General features: G+C 41.5%; 1 protein-coding gene across 3 annotated transcripts in view; it reads right to left on the bottom strand.

The window, feature by feature from the left end:
- LOC140482342 (transmembrane protein 163a-like) overlaps window positions 1–16,272 on the bottom strand; it is a 231,262-nt gene extending 214,990 nt beyond the window's left edge. Inside the window, exons 1-2 of one of the 3 annotated variants that reach the window (XM_072579660.1) lie at window positions 15,644–16,267; window positions 14,973–15,092 (exon numbers count right to left, since the gene is read on the bottom strand). In XM_072579660.1, the coding sequence (XP_072435761.1) occupies window positions 14,973–15,092; window positions 15,644–15,821 (298 nt within the window). In that variant the 5' untranslated portion in view covers window positions 15,822–16,267. Of the gene's footprint in view, window positions 1–14,972; window positions 15,093–15,643 lie in introns of all 3 variants that reach the window. The other 2 variants (XM_072579661.1, XM_072579662.1) reach the window with 2 other exon arrangements.
- Window positions 16,273–19,505: the final 3,233 nt, after the last annotated feature.

Here is a 19,505-nt window from a genome sequence, read left to right on the forward strand (position 1 = left end):
TCAGTATATTATAACAGACTGTCAGTGACTAAGCTACAGTGGGTCACAGCTCTCCGAGCTGCTTTGAATTCATTACTTACCCAGGCGATGAAGGCACAGGTCTCCTTTGTGAAGCAAAGGTTATTTGAAAATGGGGAGAAGCCATATTTGGCCAGGAAGAAAAGTGTCCTGTAGTCCATTGTGTCCATTAGAGACAGAACTGGTACTATTACTTGCGAGTCTAAAAAGATTAATTTGACATTTAGAAAATTTTATGCAGTTATACCGGACAGAGGGTTGTGAGGATGGAGTAGCAAGGTCTGAATCCTTTTTTTGAGAATCTGGACCTCCCAGGAATAAATACAGAACAAGCCTCCCTTTTGAATGCACACTTAGCTATACAAGAGAAACAAGAGGTAGTAAGGCAACTCCAAAGTGGCAAAGTACCTGGCCCGGACAGGTTTCCAAGCAAGTTCTACAAGGAGTTCATAAACATGTTGGCCGAGCCAATATTGGGTATGTACAAACACTCATACAGTCAGGACTGCCTTACGCACTCTCTTAGAGAGGCCAATATCTCCCTTATTTTAAAGAGAAGGAAAGACCCTGAGGATTGTGCCTTGTATAGGCCTACCTCGCTACTGAATCTAGATTTTAAAATCCTGTCAAAAATGCTACCTTTGAGATTGGAAAAGATGTTGCCCACTATCATAAAGGAAGACCAGGCAGGTTTTTTATTAAGGGTCATAACTCTTCCACTAATCAGGAGAGTGTTGAATATAGTACAGATATGTCAGCAGAGGTCAATTCCAGGCTTGGTGAACTCCTTGGATGTGGAAAAGGTGTTTGACTGGGTGAAGTGGCCATATCTTTTTGGTGTCTTGGAACGTTTTGGCCTTGGGGAGGGGCTTTCACTAGGTGAAAGGTGGTGCTGTATAATGATCCTATGGCGGCAATCCTCACGAACAGCACAAAATCAGATAATTTTAGTATTGAGAGAGTTGATAAGGGTGTCCTCGCTCACAGCTGCTATTCATTCTACTAATTGAACTGCTGGTAGACGCTATTCGGAAGGACTCTGAAATAGTTGTCCAAAGGTGGGAATGGGAGAGCACAAAATTAGCCTTTACACTGATGATGTTCTTCTTTTTCTGGCTAACCCAGAAAAGTCTGTACCTCAGTTATTACAAAAGATTAATTTATTTGGCATGTTCTCGAGGTACAACATTATTTTTACAAAATCAGAAAACATGCCCATGGGGGGCTTGGCGGGAGTGCCTGATCTGGAGGATGGAACAGAATTCCCTTTCCGGTGGTCACAAAAAGCTTTTCTTTATTTGGGTATTTTTATTACCCCCCCCCCCTTTCCACCAGCTGTACAGTGCTAACTTTGTGCAATTGTTTGAAAGGATAAAATAAGATCTTCAGCGTTGGAAGGGATTACCAATATCATGGTTAGGCCAAATAGCCCTGATCAAAATGTTCTCCTCGGCTACTATACCCCATGAAAATGCTGCGGTGACTCAACGGTTGGTTTGGATCCTTTATTTGGGCTCTCTCTTATTAAATTCACCAAGTTGCAACTCCCACAGAGTTTGGGGTAGATCTCCAAGATTTTAAGCCATACTCCATAGAGTGCCTTACTGTCTTATGTGAGTGACTGGGTGTGGAAGGATCCGAGGTCGATATGGCTTGATTCAGGCCTCCCAGACAAGGTGTCCCCTCCTCAGTTTGTTGTTTATGGATAAGATGAAATCTGTTACAAAGCATTGTAGAAGTCCAATTATTATAAACATGCAGCAGGGAAAGGGTAATCTGCATAGGACCACACCGTTTACCCCTTGGTTGGAACCCCAGGATTCAGGCCAGAGTCAATAGATTCCGGCTTTAAAGCATGGGAGGTCCAGGGAGTCTTCTGTTTGTGAGACCCATTTGACAGAGAGGTCCTGATGTCTTATGACCAGTTAAGTCACAAATATGGGCTACCTAGTAGAGACCGCTTCCATTATTTTCTGATTAGGGATTATATACAGAGAAGGATCATACTCTTAACGCAGTCCTACAAGTCTGACATGAAGAGATGAGTGTTCGGGTGCACGGACACTCTCTCGGTCAGTACTCTATACCATTTACAGAGAGGGGACACCATGGAAGATGTGTAAAAACTCTATGGAGTCTGGACTCAGGAACTAGGGGTAGAAATTTCATCTGAAACATGGGGGGACATATGGGAGAATGTGAAGAAGATCTCGATGTGCAATAAAGCGCAGGCTCTGTAATTGAAGATTCTCCACAAAGTCCATATGTCCCTGGAGCGATTAGCAAAATTCAAGAAAGGAGTATCTCCAGGATGTCCAAAATGTAAAATAAGCACTGGCACCCTTACACATTGTCTGTGGTTGTGTCATAAGGTCCCTAGGTACCGAGGTGCCATTGTGAATGAGGTGGAGGAGATCCTGGGAATTGAAGTTAAGGCAGATCCAGTATCATGTCTTTTGGGACTGACGAATCTGCCTTCACTAGATGAACACGGGAAGAGACTATTCAACATTCTCACATGTTGTGCAAGAAAGAACATTTTAATGAGCTGGACCTCAGAAAAACCCCAGGTCTGACGGGGTGGCATAGGTTAGTGATGGAGCATGTTCCCCTTGGTTTTCTTATGAATGTGGTGCACCAGAAAACGTATAAAACATGGCAGCCCTTTTTAAATTATATAGGTACGGACTTGTTAGCCATTCTAACCAGGGCTTTTATACAGCGGTGAGGGGTGGGCTTGGTGGTCCAGGGACCTTGGTGGGGTGGGGGGGCGGTGGGGGGGCGGTGGGGGGGGAGGGGGAGGGGTGGCGCTTGAATAAAGATGGATGTAATGGCTCACGCTCCTGTGGATGAGAGCGTCGGTGGGGATGTGCCCAGGTGGTGTAAGTTAATTTAATTTAATTAAGTTAAGTTAGGTCAGTTTAGTATAAAGTAAGCTAATTTAAACTAATTTGCCAATTCAACTAATATTGAGTTGTAATGTGGAAAGATTGTTCTGCACCTTCGTGATAGTTTTGGTTTGGTTTGTAGAGTAGTAGATAGTTTATTGTTAATGTTTTTGTAATATAAAGTTATTATACTACCTTTTGTACTTTGTATAATTTTGTAAAAAAAAACTTTTTCAATAAAAAAAAGTACACATTAGAAATACTGCATGATTCAAGAGGGCTGTTAACTGTCAACTTCTCCAGGACAATTAAAGATAGATCGTTAACATTCTGTTAGCAGTGATACCCACATTATGTGAAAGAATGTTTAAACATCAGAATTTACAGCACTTTCAGTAAAATGAAAGAAAGACCAACTCCAATAATTGAAGCTAAAGTCACAGCTTTATTTCATATCACGAATTATTTTTCACTCCTTCTTTCAAAGCCAGAACATTCACAAGTATATAACACCCAGCTTTTGAGAGAAACATATTTCCAAAGACTTCTATAGGCCAACTGTTAATTATTATATTTTGGCACTCCGATAAGGTTTGACTTTTTGACAGTACAGATTGGAAACCAGCTGTTCTCAGATTTATTACACTGAATATTTCTAAAGCTGCACCGGCTTCTTTTTCTATAGTGCTTAATTTTTTTTTAAAAATCACAGGAACATTATTAAACAAAATAAGTAAAGTAAAAGTTGCCATAGTCCTACTGGAAAGGAGGTATTTTGTCAGACAACTCAAAGTTGTAAGAGTGTGGTTTTAAGGTATGTCTCAAAGAATGAAAAGCAAATATCCTTCAGGGAAGGAAATTTGTCCTTATCTGGCCTGACTTCAGATCCACAGCAATATGGGTGGCTCTCAACTGCCCTCTGAAATGGTCCACAAACTGCTCATTTGTAATAATCTTTGTGAAGTCTAATAGCTAAAAACAGAAATAAGTCGTTGTGATTTGGTAACGGAGAGAAAATATTTAACTATGTATAAGAGCATTTCTGGATATGAAAAGAAAATAAAGTAGATCAACGACCCTCAGGGTCTTGTGGTGCAGTGGAAGTTCCCCTTCCTCTGAGCCATGTGACCTGGATCTAAGACCCACCTATTCCAGAAGTGTGTCATAGCACTGTGGAACTGTCTGTCCTAGGGTGGGACTAGCCTATGTGCACCATGAGTAGAGGCTCTATTCTGGTGTTCAACTATAAATGATGTTCCTTTCCATTTGGGTCTCCTGAGTTATTAAAGCACTGGGAATGACAATGGCAAAAAAAAGGCCCTGTTGATACAGGAAGTTCCTTCTGACTAACCTCTGGGGACTAGTGCCAAAAGCCTGACATAGTCATATTCATAGAATCATACCTTATAGACAATGTCCCAAACACCACTATCACAATCCCTGGAAAAGTCCCACCCCATTGTCAGGACAGACCCAGTGGATGTGGCAGTACAGTGGTATAGAACCACGAGGGAGTTTCCCCAAGAGTCCTCAACATTAATTCCGGACCCCATGTAGTCTCATGGCTTCAAGTTAAACATGGATGAGGAAACCTCCTGCTGATTATCAGGTACCACCTCCCTCGGCTGATGAATCAGTACTCTTCCATGTTGAACACCACCTTTAAGAAGCACTGAGGGTGGTAGGACATAGAATACACCCTGGATGGAGGATTTCTATGTGCACAAATATGGGTGGCTCAGCAGCAATGCTACTTACTGAGCTGGTCAGGTCCTAAAGGACATAGCTGCTAGACTGGATCTGAAGCAAGTGGTGAAGGAACCAAAAAGAAGGAAAAACATACTTGACCTCATACTTACCAACCTGCCTGCCACAGATACATCGATCCATGACATTATCGCTATGAGTGAGAGAGAAAGTCCACCTTCACATTGAGAATACATTTCTGTGGTGTGGCATTATCAATGCGCTAAATAGAACAGATTTCAAACAGATCTAACAGCTTAAGACTGGGCATCCATGAGGTACTGTGGGCCATCAACAGCAGCAGAATTATATTCCAGCAAAATCTACAAGGTTATGGCCTGTCATACCCCCTGCTCAACCATTACCCTCAAGCAAGAGGATTAATAACCCATATTCAATGAGGGGTGCAGGAGGGTTTGCCAGGAGCAGCACCAGGGTTACCTGAGGTGTCAACCTGGTGAAGATACAAAACAGGACTACTTATATGTCAAACAGCATAAGCAGCTTAGACAGAACTAGGCAATCCCATAACCAATGAATCAGATCTAAACTCTGCAATCCTGGCAAATTCAGTAGTGAATGGTAGTAGACAATTAAACAACTCACTGATGGAGACGACCTCACAAATATCCACATCCTCAACAATGGGAAAGCCCAGATAAAAGATAAACATTGAAACATTTGCAACAATCTTCATCCAGAAGACTCCAGCATCACAGATGCCCACTTTCAGTCAATTCAATTCACTCCACGTGATATCAAAAAATCATTGGAGGTATTGGACAGTGCAAAGGCTATGGGACCTGACAACATTCTAGCAATAGTACTGAAGACCTATACCTCAGAACATTTCATTCCCCTAACTAAGCTCTTCCAGTACAGTTACAACATTGGCATTTACCTGAGGATGTGGAAAATTAACCAGGTATGTCCTGTACACAAAAGGTAGGACAAATCCAACTCAGCCAATTACTGCCCCATCGGTCTACTGACAATCATCAGTAAACTGATGGAAGGTGCCATCAACTATGCTACCAAGCAGCTCCTGCTCAGCAATAACCTGTTCAGTGACATCCAGTTTGGGTTGTGCCAGTACCACTCAGCTCCTGGCCTTATTACAGCCTTGGTTCAAACATGAACAAAAGCACTGAGTTTCAGAGGCAAGATAAGAGTTATCACCCTTGATATCAAGGCTGCATTTAACCAAGTGTGGCATCATGGAATGCTAGAAAAATTGGAATTAATGTTTATCAGGGGGCAAACTCTCTGGTCGTTGGAGTCATACCTGACATATAGGAAGTTGGTTCTGGTTGTTGGAAGTCTGTCATTTCAGCTCCAGGACATCTCTGCAGGAGTTCCTCAGGATAGTGTCCTAGGCCCAACAAATTTCAGCTCCTTCTTCAATGACCTTGCCTCCAATATACTGTCAGAAGTGGGGCTGTTTGATGATTGCACAATGTTCAGCACTATCCATGACTCCTCAGATACTGAAGTAGTCCATGTTCAAATGCAACAAGCTCTGGACAGTATCCAGGCTTGGGATGAAAAGAGGCAAGTGACATTCATGACACACAAATGTCAGGCGATGATCACCTCCAACAAAAGTCAACCTAACCTTCACATTCAATATTGTTACCATCAACAAATCTTCCACTAACAACATCCTGGGTTTAACACTGACCAGAAACTGAACTGGACCCACCACATAAATACTGTGTCAACAAGAGCATATCAGAGGCTAGGAATATCGCAGAGAGTAAATCACCTCCTAACTCCTCAAAGCCTATCTACCATCTACAAGGCACAAGTCAGGAGTATGATGGAATACTCCCCACTTCCTGATGAGTTCAACTCCAAAAATACCCAAGAAGCTTGACACCATCCAGACTAAAATAGCGTGCTTGATTGTACCAAACCACAAACGTTCATATTCTCCACCACTGACACTCCTTGGCAGCATTGTGTATATTACCAAAAGATACTGCAGAAATTCACCAAGAATCCTTAGACAGCAATGTCCAAACCCATGACTTACTTCCATCTGGAAAGGGCAGCAGACACATGGGAATACCACCACCTGCAAGTTCTCCTCCAAGCCATTCACCATCTTGACTTGTAAATATATCATCATTCCTTCAATGTCACAGGCACAAATTCCATCCCTAAGGATATTGTGGGTAAACCTACAGCACGTGGTCTGAAGTGGATCAAGAAGGTAGCTCACCACCACATTCTCAAAGGCGACTAGGGATGGCCAATATGATTGAATGAAGAAAAGTATAGACAGGCAGAGATAATAATGAAAGGTATTCCTAAAAATGGGTGCTAGACCATTCAAGGTGCAATGATTGATGCTGGAATGATTAAAATAAAGTATGTACAAGAGGCAGAAGTAGAGGGATGCACATATTTTGGAGAGTTGTGATTTGGAGGAACTTACAAATGCAGCAATGGACAGGCCTTTGAGGGATTTAAGAAACAACAAGAATTTTAAAAGTAAGACATTGTTCGACCAGAAGCCAATGTAAGTCACTTAGCTCAGGACAGAAAGGAGAAGGGGGCCTGGTGCAAGCTAAGACATTAGCAGAAAAGGATTAGATAGCCTCAAATTTACAAAGTGTAACATATGGGAGAGCAGTGAGAATTCCATCAAAGTAATCAAGTCTAGAAGTAGCATAAATATGCAAGAGGGTTTCAGCAGCAGAAGAGATTAAACAGAAATGAAGTTGGACAAAGTTATAAAGGTGGAGATACGTGTCTTAGTGATGGCATTAATGTGTGATCAGAAGCTTACCTAAGGATGAAATGTGATGGCAATTTGGAGGAGTTTGGAAACTGAGACTGTCGTAATCTCAGACTGAGCAGCGATAGCTGGGGAACAGAATTTAGAGGAGGGAATGAAAATAATTGCTTCAGTCTTTCTAATATTTCCTCAATTTGAGGGAAATGTCCACTAATCAAATAAACAACTTGACAACCATTAGTTGAGTAAACAACCTGACAAATTAGCAAGGGGGAAAAGTCACGAGGGGCAATGGTGAAATAGAGCTGGTTGTCACCAAGACATGTTGGAAAGCTAACCTTGTGTTTTCAGATGAAGTTGCTGAGGGATAGTATGTCACTGCCAAATAGGAGGGGACCAATGATATATTCTTGGAGCAGGAAATGTTAACAATATCTTATAAGTTAAAATACTCGGCCCAAAAATATCATCAGATTTTTGAACAAGTGGGTCCACAATAACTAACAACTACATCATCCACAATGATATAGATTAGTATCCCTCATTGCTCTGCTAAAATAAAACATTTCACTGTTTTTGTGCATTGTACCCATTTTGATTCAGATGTTGATTTTAACTTTGTAATTTTGTCAGATACAATTGATGGAACAGACTGCTGAATCAATCTGTTCAGAATAATAACAAAAAATATTGAACACTTTTTCTCATTCTTTCTTAAAAAGCAATGCAACAAAGATGGCACATCAATGTGTACCTCTAGTATTAATGATGGTGAACAGATTTTTTTTGCATGTTCAAAAATATAAATCTCATGTATCCTGTATGGTGTTATTTTTAACTGACACCAATAATAACTTGAAGCTAATTCGTGCATGGACCTCACTATTGAGGATGACCATCCTCTAAGCTCACTCTGTAACAATGGACCTGTTGTGTCAGCAAGTTTCTCCTGAGTTCTTTGTGTTTCAAACTTAACACCAATCTATCACTAAGGACTGTATAATATCTCTTCCTCCCTCTTCTCCTCATACCTGTCACTGACTAAGTCCTTTTCAATCTGATTCTGCCAGTTTGCTTTGCCACTGGCCACCTTCCATAAATTCCATGAATTCCACGCCATATAAATACAAGATGTCCATACCTATGCAACCTTGCATCTTCTCATGCATGATGATATAGCCTTCTTTTAACTCTAACCTATGGCCTTCTTCTAACTCTAGCATATGGCCTGTGCATCTTTCACGCCTCTGTTCCATTAATAACAGTTCCATTAGAATCTTGGCTCTGTGATGTGGAATTTCATCCCTAAACACCTCAATATCATTTTTAACTCTGTACTGCTTTAAATATACCCTTAGAATCAAGCATTCAATCAACATTTACATATAACAAAAACCTTCTCTGTCCATTTCCTTCTTGCTCTATGGCTCAAGGCACTATACAAATATAAATTACTGTTTAGAATAAACAGATGAGGCATAGACTGTTGCAAGTATTGATAATTTTTTGGGTATTATGTCAATCTCGGAAACTACAATCTTGTAAACTGACTTGTTCATTGTACGCTTAATTCGTTCTGCATTTGTTCTGTTTACTTTGGTTATTTTTGGAGAAATATGTATTTTGAATCATAATTCATCAATACCTGAATTTTAATAATAGCCATGATTCTAGTTAAAACAATGCTCTTTATTTTGCTTTCGACTGAATAAAATTTAAATACCTAGAAATGAATTTGCACTTTTCAGAAACAAATTTAGTCCTAACTGAAAATGGATATTTGTTTTTGTTTGAGGATAAATTTTATTAAAAACATGAAAAACTAAAATATTTGTTTTTACTGAAGTTTAAGAAAAAGTGCACGACTACATTTTAATAATTGAGTTTCATGAAAAGGCAAAGCTTAATCATTTCTCAGATCATTTACTCATGCATTTTATATGAATGTATACGACAATATGCTCAATGTATAAATGTGTAAGAGAAGTAATGAACTTAGCTTGTTCAATATATAGCATGAAAAGGAGTATTTTTCTTAAATACAGAGCTGACGCTGCAGCCTCTGCTATTCCCTGAACCCACACTAATCTCTGCACTTGTCTAATTAAGACCTCCTGCACATCCCTAATTTAAAAGGTTCTCAACAATTTCATTGGCCTCAACACTTTCCATCACTGTAATTTAAGTCCCATAACCCTTTAAGATTCTAAGCTCATTAATTCTGATCGATTGAACATTTCCAAAACAGCACACTGAATGTTAAGTTGCTTTGGTCCTAAATTCTCAACTTCAGTGTTTAACTCTCACTGTTTCTCCCATCTCTTTAAGCCACAGTTTAAAGTTTGCCTCTTGAACCAAGTTTTTGATTCCCTGTCCTAATATGTCAAATTTTGTTCGATAACTCTTCTGGAAAGTGCATTGAATGCAAATACATTAAAGCTGGCGTAAGGAGTTTTTGTTGCAGTATTCAATCTTTTCCTCTTTTTTTCTGATTCAAATTTTGCACACTGAAATTTTTGAAATAAAATGTTAATTAAGATGAATATGTTTGATCTCTTGCTATAGAAATATCAGGTACAGTTGTTTATCTGTTCTCAAATGTATTAAATATTTCAGCGATTTTTGTTTGTTCATTGGATGTGTGTATTGCTGACTGGGCCAGTATTTACTGCCCACTCCCAGATGCCTTTCAGAAAGTAATGGTGATCTGCCTTGTTAACGGCTGCAGTCCAGTGGGTATAGGCAGACACACAATGCTGTTCAGGGAAACGTTTCTGGATTTGGATCCAGTGACAGCAAGGAAATGACAGCAAGTCAAGTTTTGTTTTGAACAATGATGGAATTCCTGGGAAGTCTAAAGATGGAAATGTTTCATGTGAAATACGTATCAGTCTTTCAGTAGTAAGCTGGTGGAGTTCAGTTCCCCCGGGGCCACTCAACCCCTGATCTGACTACAGCCTTCGTTCAAACATGGGCAAAAAAGCTGACTTCCAGGTGAAGGTCAGAGTGACAGCACTTGACACAAGGCCACATTTTGTTGAGAAGAAACTGAAGAACCCGGAGGAAACCCACGAAGACAGAGGGAGACTTTGCAAACTCCACACAGACAGTCACCCAAGACTGTAATCAAACATGGGTTCCTGATGCAGTGAGATACCGTGCTGCCCATTTATGACCCTCATAATTTTGTATACCATAATCAAAATCTCCTTCAGCCTCCAGTGCTCTAAGGAAAACAAAGCCAGCCCATCCAGTCTCTCCTCATATCTGAGACTTTTCATCCCAGGCAACATCCTGATGAATCTTCTTTGCACCCTCTCCATTGCAAACATGTCCTTCCGATAGTGTGATGACCAGAACTGCATTCCATTTGTGGCTTAATGAATGTTTTATAAAGTTCGAACAAGACTTTCTTGCTCCTATATTTTAGGACCCAGCATCCCATATACATCATACCCCCTTGCTCTTATAAATTCCTCATTACCTCTAATTGTTGCTCCATCCAATCCATTCGCGACCAAAGGAATTTATTGCAGATATAATCCTCATGAATATGTAAACTCTCCCTAAACTCCCACATCCAACATGAAGAGCATATCACTCTACTAAGGGCCATTTTTACTTCTTCCAATCTGCAGACCCAGAAAATAGCATTGTCTTATTCCTCTACAAAACATGGCTCTTGGCTAACTTAATACTTAGAGTCATAGAGTCATAGAGATGTACAGCATGGAAACAGACCCTTCGGTCCAACCTGTCTATGCCAACCAGACATCCCAACCCAATCTAGTCCCACCTGCCAGCACCCGGCCCATGTCCCTCCAAACCCTTCCTATTCATATACCCATCCAAATGCCTCTTAAATGTTGCAATTGTACCAGCCTCCACCACATCCTCTGGCAGCTCATTCCATGCACGTACCACCCTCTACGTGAAAACATTGCCCCTTAGGTCTCTTCTATATCTTTCACCTCTCACCCTAAACCTATGCCCTCCAGTTCTGGACTCCCGACCCTGGGGAAAAGACTTTGCCTATTTATCCTATCCAGGCCCCTCATAATTTTTGTAAACCTCTATAAGGTCAACCCTCAGCGTCCGAAGCTCCAGGGAAAACTGCCCCAGTCTGTTCAGCCTCTCCCTGTAGCTCAGATCCTCCAACCCTGGCAACATCCTTGTAAATCTTTTTTGAACCCTTTCAAGTTTCACAACATCTTTCTGATAGGAAGGAGACCAGAATTGCACACAATATTCCAACAGTGGCCTGACCAATGTCCTGTACAGCTGCAACATGACCTCCCAACTCCTGTACTCAATACTCTGACCAATAAAGGAAAGTATACCAAACACCTTCTTCACTATCCAATCTACCTGCGACTCTACTTTCAAGGAGCTATGAACCTGCACTCCAAGGTCTCTTTGTTCAGCAACACTCCCTAGGACCTTACCATTAAGTGTATAAGTCCTGCTAAGATTTGCTTTCCCAAAATGCAGCACCTCGCATTTATCTGAATTAAACTCCATTTACCACTTCTCAGCCCATTGGCCCATCTGGTCCAGATCCTGTTGTAATCTGAGGTAACCCTCTTCGCTGTCCACTATACCTCCAATTTTGGTGTCATCTGCAAACTTACTAACTGTACCTCTTATGCTCATATCCAAATCATTTATGTAAATGACAAAAAGTAGAGGGCCCAGCACCGATCTTTGTGGCACTCCACTGGTCACAGGCCTCCAGTTTGAAAAACAACCCTCCACCATCACCCTCTGTCTTCTACCTTTGAGCCAGTTCTGTATCCAAATGGCTAGTTCTCCTTGTATTCCATGAGACCTAACCTTGCTAATCAGTCTCCCATGGGGAACCTTGTCGAACGCCTTACTGAAGTCCATATAGATCACATCTACTGCTCTGCCCTCGTCAATCTTCTTTGTTACTTCTTCAAAAAACTCAATCAAGTTTGTGAGACATGATTTCCCACGCACAAAGCCAGGTTGACTATCCCGAATCAGTCCTTGCCTTTCCAAATACATGTACATCCTGTCCCTCAGGATTCCCTCCAACAACTTGCCCACCACCGAGGTCTTATATTTTTAAATTTAATCAAGAGACATATCTCAATAAAACATATAATCAATCAAAAAAGAACCCACTCTACTACAGCAGACTTACAGCAAGGCCACACTTACAACTATTCACTTATCTGCTTCTGTGCTGTGACCTCTTCCAAACAGATTCCTCCAAGATCATTTGTGAATTTCACTGCTTGTTAATTTTCCTAGATACACTCTGATGTCCAGTGATACATGAATTCAACAGCAAAGGCAGTAACTGTTCAGGTTCACTGCTGTGTCAGTTAGCAGTGTGGGTTTCTTTCTCTCTCTCTCCAGCACTGACCTGACCATGTGCTGCCTTCGTCTGTTTCTCTCCCTTTTAAAAGTGTCATTGTTTTGACTTTTTCTTTCTCCAAGGTTCCAAAACAATGCAACAGCATATAAAACAGTAATTGCTGCTCCTGGAATTCGAGGAAATCACCTCCAACACCTAAAATACCTCAAAAAAGGAGAAGTCTGTTACAGCCAGAAATCTTTCCCATCCTCCATCTGTCGAATGATATTGATATTGGCCTTCCCCAATTTAGACATTTAATTTCTGCACTTCCTTATCTTTTTCCATAATGATTTGGAAACGTATAGGATTATGGTCATTATCTCCAAAATGCTTGCCCACTGATACTTCAACCACTTGACTGGCTTCATTCTCTAGGATTAGGTCTACACTGCCCATCTCTTGTAGAACTATCTACGTATTTGCACAAAAAGCTCTCCTGGATGCTTATTCCACCCCATCTGATCCCAGTTAATGTTAGGAAAGTTGAAGTCCACAACAATTCTAACCTTGTTTCTCTCACACCTTTCTCTGATGTGCCTACATATCTGCTCCTCTATCTCTCTCTGGCTGTTGGGATGCCTGTGGTATAACCCCAGCAATGTAATCATCCCTTTTTCATTTTCATTCTACCCAGGAAGCCTCCTTTGAAGACCTTCTATGATGTCTTTCCTCATTACTGCAGTGATGATTTCCTTTATCGATAATTCAATGCCCCCACCGATCTTTCTTCTCACCATCCCACCTGAAACTTCTATATCCTGCAATGTTAAGCTGCCAGTCCTGTCCTTCCTTCAACCTTGCCTCAATGATTGCAGCAATATCACATACCCATGTGCTGATCAATACCCTTAACATCATCCATCTTACCAGTCAAGATCCTTGCTTGAACATCCAGAACTCTTATGTGCCTTATCAATGCCCATGTCTTTTCGACCTACTTGACTGTCCTGCCATTCCTTCTACATCTAATTGGACCTTGCTTACTACTTAACATCTGCTCTGTGCCCCATTCTCCCGCCAAATCTTTTCCTTAGTTAGCACATCATCCCCACTATCTAAGTCTGCCTTCATCATCAGAAGATTCCCAAGAATTTTCCATGATTTCACCATTAATCTTAAATCATTTGGGGAGATGTGGTAGCTGTGGGAAGATGACTTAGTTCAAGAAAAGTGCAACAAACAAAACCAACCACTGTAGTTGGTCTTTTTTAAAAACTTCCAAATAGCCTTAGACACAGTTAATTTCAAAGTCTTTTGGAGCATCCTCCTCAAATGTAGTTGCCCTCAATAATCACTCCATGGTGTCATATAAACCATGAGTGTCACCATTGGAACTATCACAAAACTCATCTCTGTGGAAAGTGAAGTCAAACAAGCCTGTGTGTGGGCTGTGTCGTTGCACCAACTCTTTTCTCCATTCTCTTTGTTTCAATACCTCACCTCCAACATTTCACCAAAATGTGGGGGATCATCTACAGACCAGACTGGAATCTTTTCAAACTCTGCAGTCTTCAATCCAAAATCAAAACCACTCCAACTTCAGATGCCAATGTGCGTGCATTCATTCAGAAACTGTACTCAGGTCACTGTAAATTCCTTCTCTGAAGCATATCAAAGAATGGACCTTTCACAAAACATCCAACACCTGTACTAATATCTAATAAAGGCCAACAAAGGACACTATTATTGCATTCTCCTATCAACCACAAACTATAACTACTATTTATTCCATTTTCGGAAGCCAAAACTGCAATAAAAAGACATTAGCTTATGTTGACATCCTGGTTCACTAGGATTTGCTCCTTTGTTTAGTCAAGGTTTTATTTCACAATAAATTGTTATTAAAGACATCTTGCCCAAAATGATGCATTTTTTTTAAAGAAAAAAGCTCATTTCCCAATGACTTGTGCACATATCACATTAACTGAAGGAAGTTTAATAAAACGTTAGGTCTCAGTAGAAGGGTTGTGGGGGTGGGGTGAAGAAAATATTTTCCTCAGTACAGTAGTTTAACAAAACAGATCCAAAATGTCAGCATTCCTCATCTTTTTTTCCCTTTACCATGCCTTCACTTTGTTGATCAGAATCGCCCATTCACTTGATAGTGGCCTAAGACAAGAGATATTATCTTTTAAAGGTTAAAGGAGCTCTGATAAGCTGCAAGATCAGGGGAATATGTTTGGGTACTCACTGAAGGCTACCACAGCCAGGGACAGAGTGATAAGAATTGAGATCCAGGACACCCACAACGCCTTCTTGCGGTAGCTTTGAGCTTCATGGGGTTTCAGCTTTTGGCTGCTTTCCAGTAAACCTATAAGAAAGGTCAATGCAGAAATGAATTATCCTTTGCGATTTGGTGCTTGATAGTCATGGTCCCAGGTGAGTGCAGGGATTATTGGGTATAAAACGAGAATGACTGTACATTTTACACCAGCACCTTAAATCCGCGAAGATCAGGGAGTTCTTCATGGACTGGTGATTTAATTTTATTATTTTTTTTAAATCAGCACTTGCTTTTGTAGGGAGCTTTAATAATAATAAACACTCTTAGGTATTTCATTGCATCTGTGCTGCGGACAACTTAGCCTCCGCACGAAGGGGCATTTAAGCTTGATCAAGAATTAATAAATGAACTTGCCAAATGGCTCTAATGTAAGGTTTTCTCTTTCTGTTTGAAGTCATGATTTGAAGTCAAATAGCGATGCCAATTAAGGCTTTACACTGTATAATAGTGAAGTGCTGCCTGTGTCAAAGTTTTCAGAGCCTTGGTTAACTGATTCGCAGACCAGTTGCCCCGACTTTTCCAGCAATGACCCAGCTCCCAGCCTCCAGCCCCACTCCACCGTTATCAGCAACACTCACCTCGGTTCTCCACTGTATCGCCGAACTGCGCGCTTTCACTGATTCTCATCTCGGTGTCTCTGTCCATCTTGCGCCTCTCTTTCTGCTGCCCAGATGCCGGGGCGAACTGGCCGTCCCTGGCTTCAGTGACCGCCTGGTTTGTGGCAGCAGGGGAGGGATCAGAAGCTGGCGAGTCCATGCCTTAAAGCTGTGCGCGGGGGAATGTGGCACTCTGGCGAGAATATCTGCACAGCCCGCAAAGGGGATGGGAGTGAGAAAGGCAGAGATGGCAACGCGAGCCTGCGTTATCAAAAGGACTCCCGACTCATCAGCACTTAGCTGCAAACTGGAACGGGGTGGGGTTGACTGGGGGGGTGGGGGGTAGAGTCATTGACGAACCGACTCTAATTAAAATTCGGAGTTCGTCAGATCAGTTCTGAACCACTGTCAGCTTCTCGTCGAACTGTGACTGGACAGTGTGATGATGCACTCATATCAAGCTGCAGTTAAAAATGTAGACATGAAGTTAATCGCATTCAACAACTCCGTGTGCTTGTGTTCCCACCTCGAGATACAAATGGGCAGAAATGTTTTCCTTTAAGCTATGTCTCCAAGGCTGGAACGTTAAGTAACAGACAGCGTCCCTCTATCTCGGTGAATCCCACATCTTCGGTTTTTGATGCGACTAGAAGCCCTGTTTATGGTAGGCCTTGCTGTGCAGGCTGATTCACAGTGTGGCAACTTTGCCTTGTTTCGAAAAAAAAACAAAATAAGGAAATATCGAGGCGCTGCACAGATTAAAAACAGCTTTCGGTTCAGGCTTTCCGTGTCAGGTTCAGGCGTCAGTAAAAAAACCTTTGTTCCAAGCCGGAACTTCAGCCCTCACTGTGAAAAAAAAGTTTCAGAAGGGAATCCGGGAAGATTTTATTACAGTAAACAATCTCGCTCCTGTGAAATGTGCTTGGCTTATATTGGTGTGTTTGAATATGTGCATTTAAGATATGACTGAATGTAACTGGCTTTATTCCAATTCAATTGCTGTTCCTTCACAAACATGCACAATCGATATGAACTCCTCGGGGAATCTGAGCTGACAGGTTTCGATCTAATCTTCAGAGGTCAGATGGCGGATGGCGTTTTTTAGCTTCAAATCACGCAGGGGTTTTATTGTCATCGTGTTCACAGCAGCAGTTAGCAAAGCCTTTCACGTATATATCAGTTACAGTCTGAATGTTAATTGTGTGTACGATATGTTGCGAGCAGGTGAAGAAGAGTTTGAGACTCGCATCCCTTTAACCCCCCCCCCCCCCCGTCAGTCAATTCCCACAAATTATTTTGAGTCTGTAGTGATCATGTTTCAATTCATAGGGAATTCACGAGTCAAAATTGGATAGATCAAGTGAATCCTTAGAAGAGTATAAAGAAAGTAGGAGTACACTCAAGAGGGAAATCAGGAGGGCAAAACCGATTTATGAGATAGCTTTGGCAAATAGAATTAAGGAAAATCCAAAGGGTTTTTACAAATATATTAAGGACAAAAGGATAACTTGGGAGAGAATAGGGCCCCTCAAAGATCAGCAAGGCAGCTTTTGTGTGGAGCCACAGAAAATGGGGGAGAACTAAATGAATATTTTGCATCAGTATTTACTGTGGAAAAGGATATGGAAGATATAGACAATAGGGAAATAGATGGTGACATCTTGCAAAATGTACAGATTACAGAGGAGAAAGTGCTGGATGTCTTGAAACGGTTAAAAGTGGATAAATCCCCAGGACCTGATCAGGTGTACCCAAGAACTCTGTGGGTAGCTAGAGAAGTGATTGCTGGGCCTCTTGCTGAGACATTTGTATCATCGATAATCACAGGTGAGGTGCCGGAAGACTAGAGGATGGCAAACGTGGTGCCACTGTTTAAGAAGGGCAGTAAAGACAAGCTAGGGAACTATAGACCAGTGAGCCTGACCTCGGTGGTGGGCAAGTTGTTGGAAGGAATCCTGAGGGACAGGATGTACATGTATTTGGAAAGGCAAGGACTGATTCGGGATAGTCAACATGGCTTTGTGCGTGGGAAATCATGTCTCACAAACTTGATTGAGTTTTTTGATGAAGTAACAAAGAAGATTGATGAGGGCAGAGCAGTAGATGTGATCTATATGGACTTCAGTAAGGCATTCGACAAGGTTCCCCATAGGAGACTGATTAACAAGATTAGATCTCATGGAATACGGAATTGACTCAAAGGTAGAAGACAGAGGGTGGTGGTGGAGAGTTGTTTTTCAAACTGGAGGCCTGTGACCAGTGGAGTGCCACAAGGATCGGTGCTGGGCCCTCTACTTTTTGTCATTTACATAAATGATTTGGATACGAGCATAAGAGGTACAGTTAGTAAGTTTGCAGATGACACTAAAATTGGAGGTGTAGTGGACAGCGAAGAGGGTTACCTCAGATTACAACAGGACCAGATGGGCCAATGGGCTGAGAAGTGGTAAATGGAGTTTAATTCAGATAAATGCGAGGTGCTGCATTTTGGGAAAGCAAATCTTAGCAGGACTTACACACTTAATAGTAAGGTCCTAGGGAGTGTCGCTGAACAAAGAGACCTTGGAGTGTAGGTTCATAGCTCCTTGAAAGTGGAGTCGCAGGTAGATAGGATAGTGAAGAAGGTGTTTGGTATACTTTCCTTTTTGGTCAGAGTATTGAAAGATGTTGTGAAACTTGAAAGGGTTCAGAAATGATTTACAAGGATGTTGCCAGGGTTGGAGGATCTGAGCTACAGGGAGAGGCTGAACAGGCTGGGGCTGTTTTCCCTGGAGCATCGGAGGCTGAGGGGTGACCTTATAGAGGTTTACAAAATTATGAGGGGCATGGATAAGATAAATAGGCAAAGTCTTTTCCCTGGGGTCGGGAGTCCAGAACTGGAGGGCATAGGTTTAGGGTGAGAGGGGAAAGATATAAAAGAGACCTAAGGGGCAACATTTTCATGCAGAGGGTAGTACATGTATGGAATGAGCTGCCAGATGAAGTGGTGGAGGCTGGTACAGTTGCATTATTTAAGAGGCATTTGTATGGGTATATGAATAGGAAGGGTTTGGAGGGATATGGGCCAGGTGCTGGCAGGTGGGACTAGTTTGGGTTGGGATATCTGGTCCGCATGGACGGGTTGGACTGAAGGGTCTGTTTCCATGCTGTACATCTCTATGACTATGACTCTAAAATTAAGGAGCTAATGCTTTCTTAAATGAGAAAAAGGGGTATTTTCTGAGTAACCCAAGAAAAGCAATAAAGAACTGCAAACATACCGCCATAAACACAGATTTTAAAAATGAATAATCAAGACGAGGCAGTTTAAGTGATCTTAATATATTAGACGTTTAAGACAATAGCATAGTTATTTAGTGGTTTTTCATCTGTGACAATGTTTGTAGATACTCTTGAGTTCTCATTGACCAGTTGTTTCCACAATTTGCTTTTTCACCAGTATGTTGTCTTCTGAGAGAAACAGGAGAGAAAAACTTTAATTTCTTGTGGGAAAAGAACTCAGTTGTCCTTCTCTCCGTGCTGCTGTTTAAAACAGCTTCTGAAATAAGATCAAAAGGAGCTGACGTCGGCGATTCAGCTCATCAGGTCACCTCTGCCATTCAATGAGATCATGTATGGTCTGATAATCCTCAACTCCATGTTCCTACCTTTTCCCATTAACTTTTCATTCCCAGGCTAACTTTGTCTATCTCAGCCTTAAATATATTTAGTGAGCCAGCCTTGACAGCCCTCTGTGGTGAAGAACCATTTTCGCCTAGGAGAAGAAATTCTTCATCATTTCTGTCTGAAATGTGTGACTCCTTGCCCCGGTCATAGAACATGAAAATGAGAGGAGGAGAAGGCC

Source organism: Chiloscyllium punctatum, chromosome 10 (genome assembly GCF_047496795.1).
Source record: "Chiloscyllium punctatum isolate Juve2018m chromosome 10, sChiPun1.3, whole genome shotgun sequence".
In the NCBI taxonomy this organism is placed as follows: Eukaryota; Metazoa; Chordata; class Chondrichthyes; order Orectolobiformes; family Hemiscylliidae; genus Chiloscyllium; species Chiloscyllium punctatum.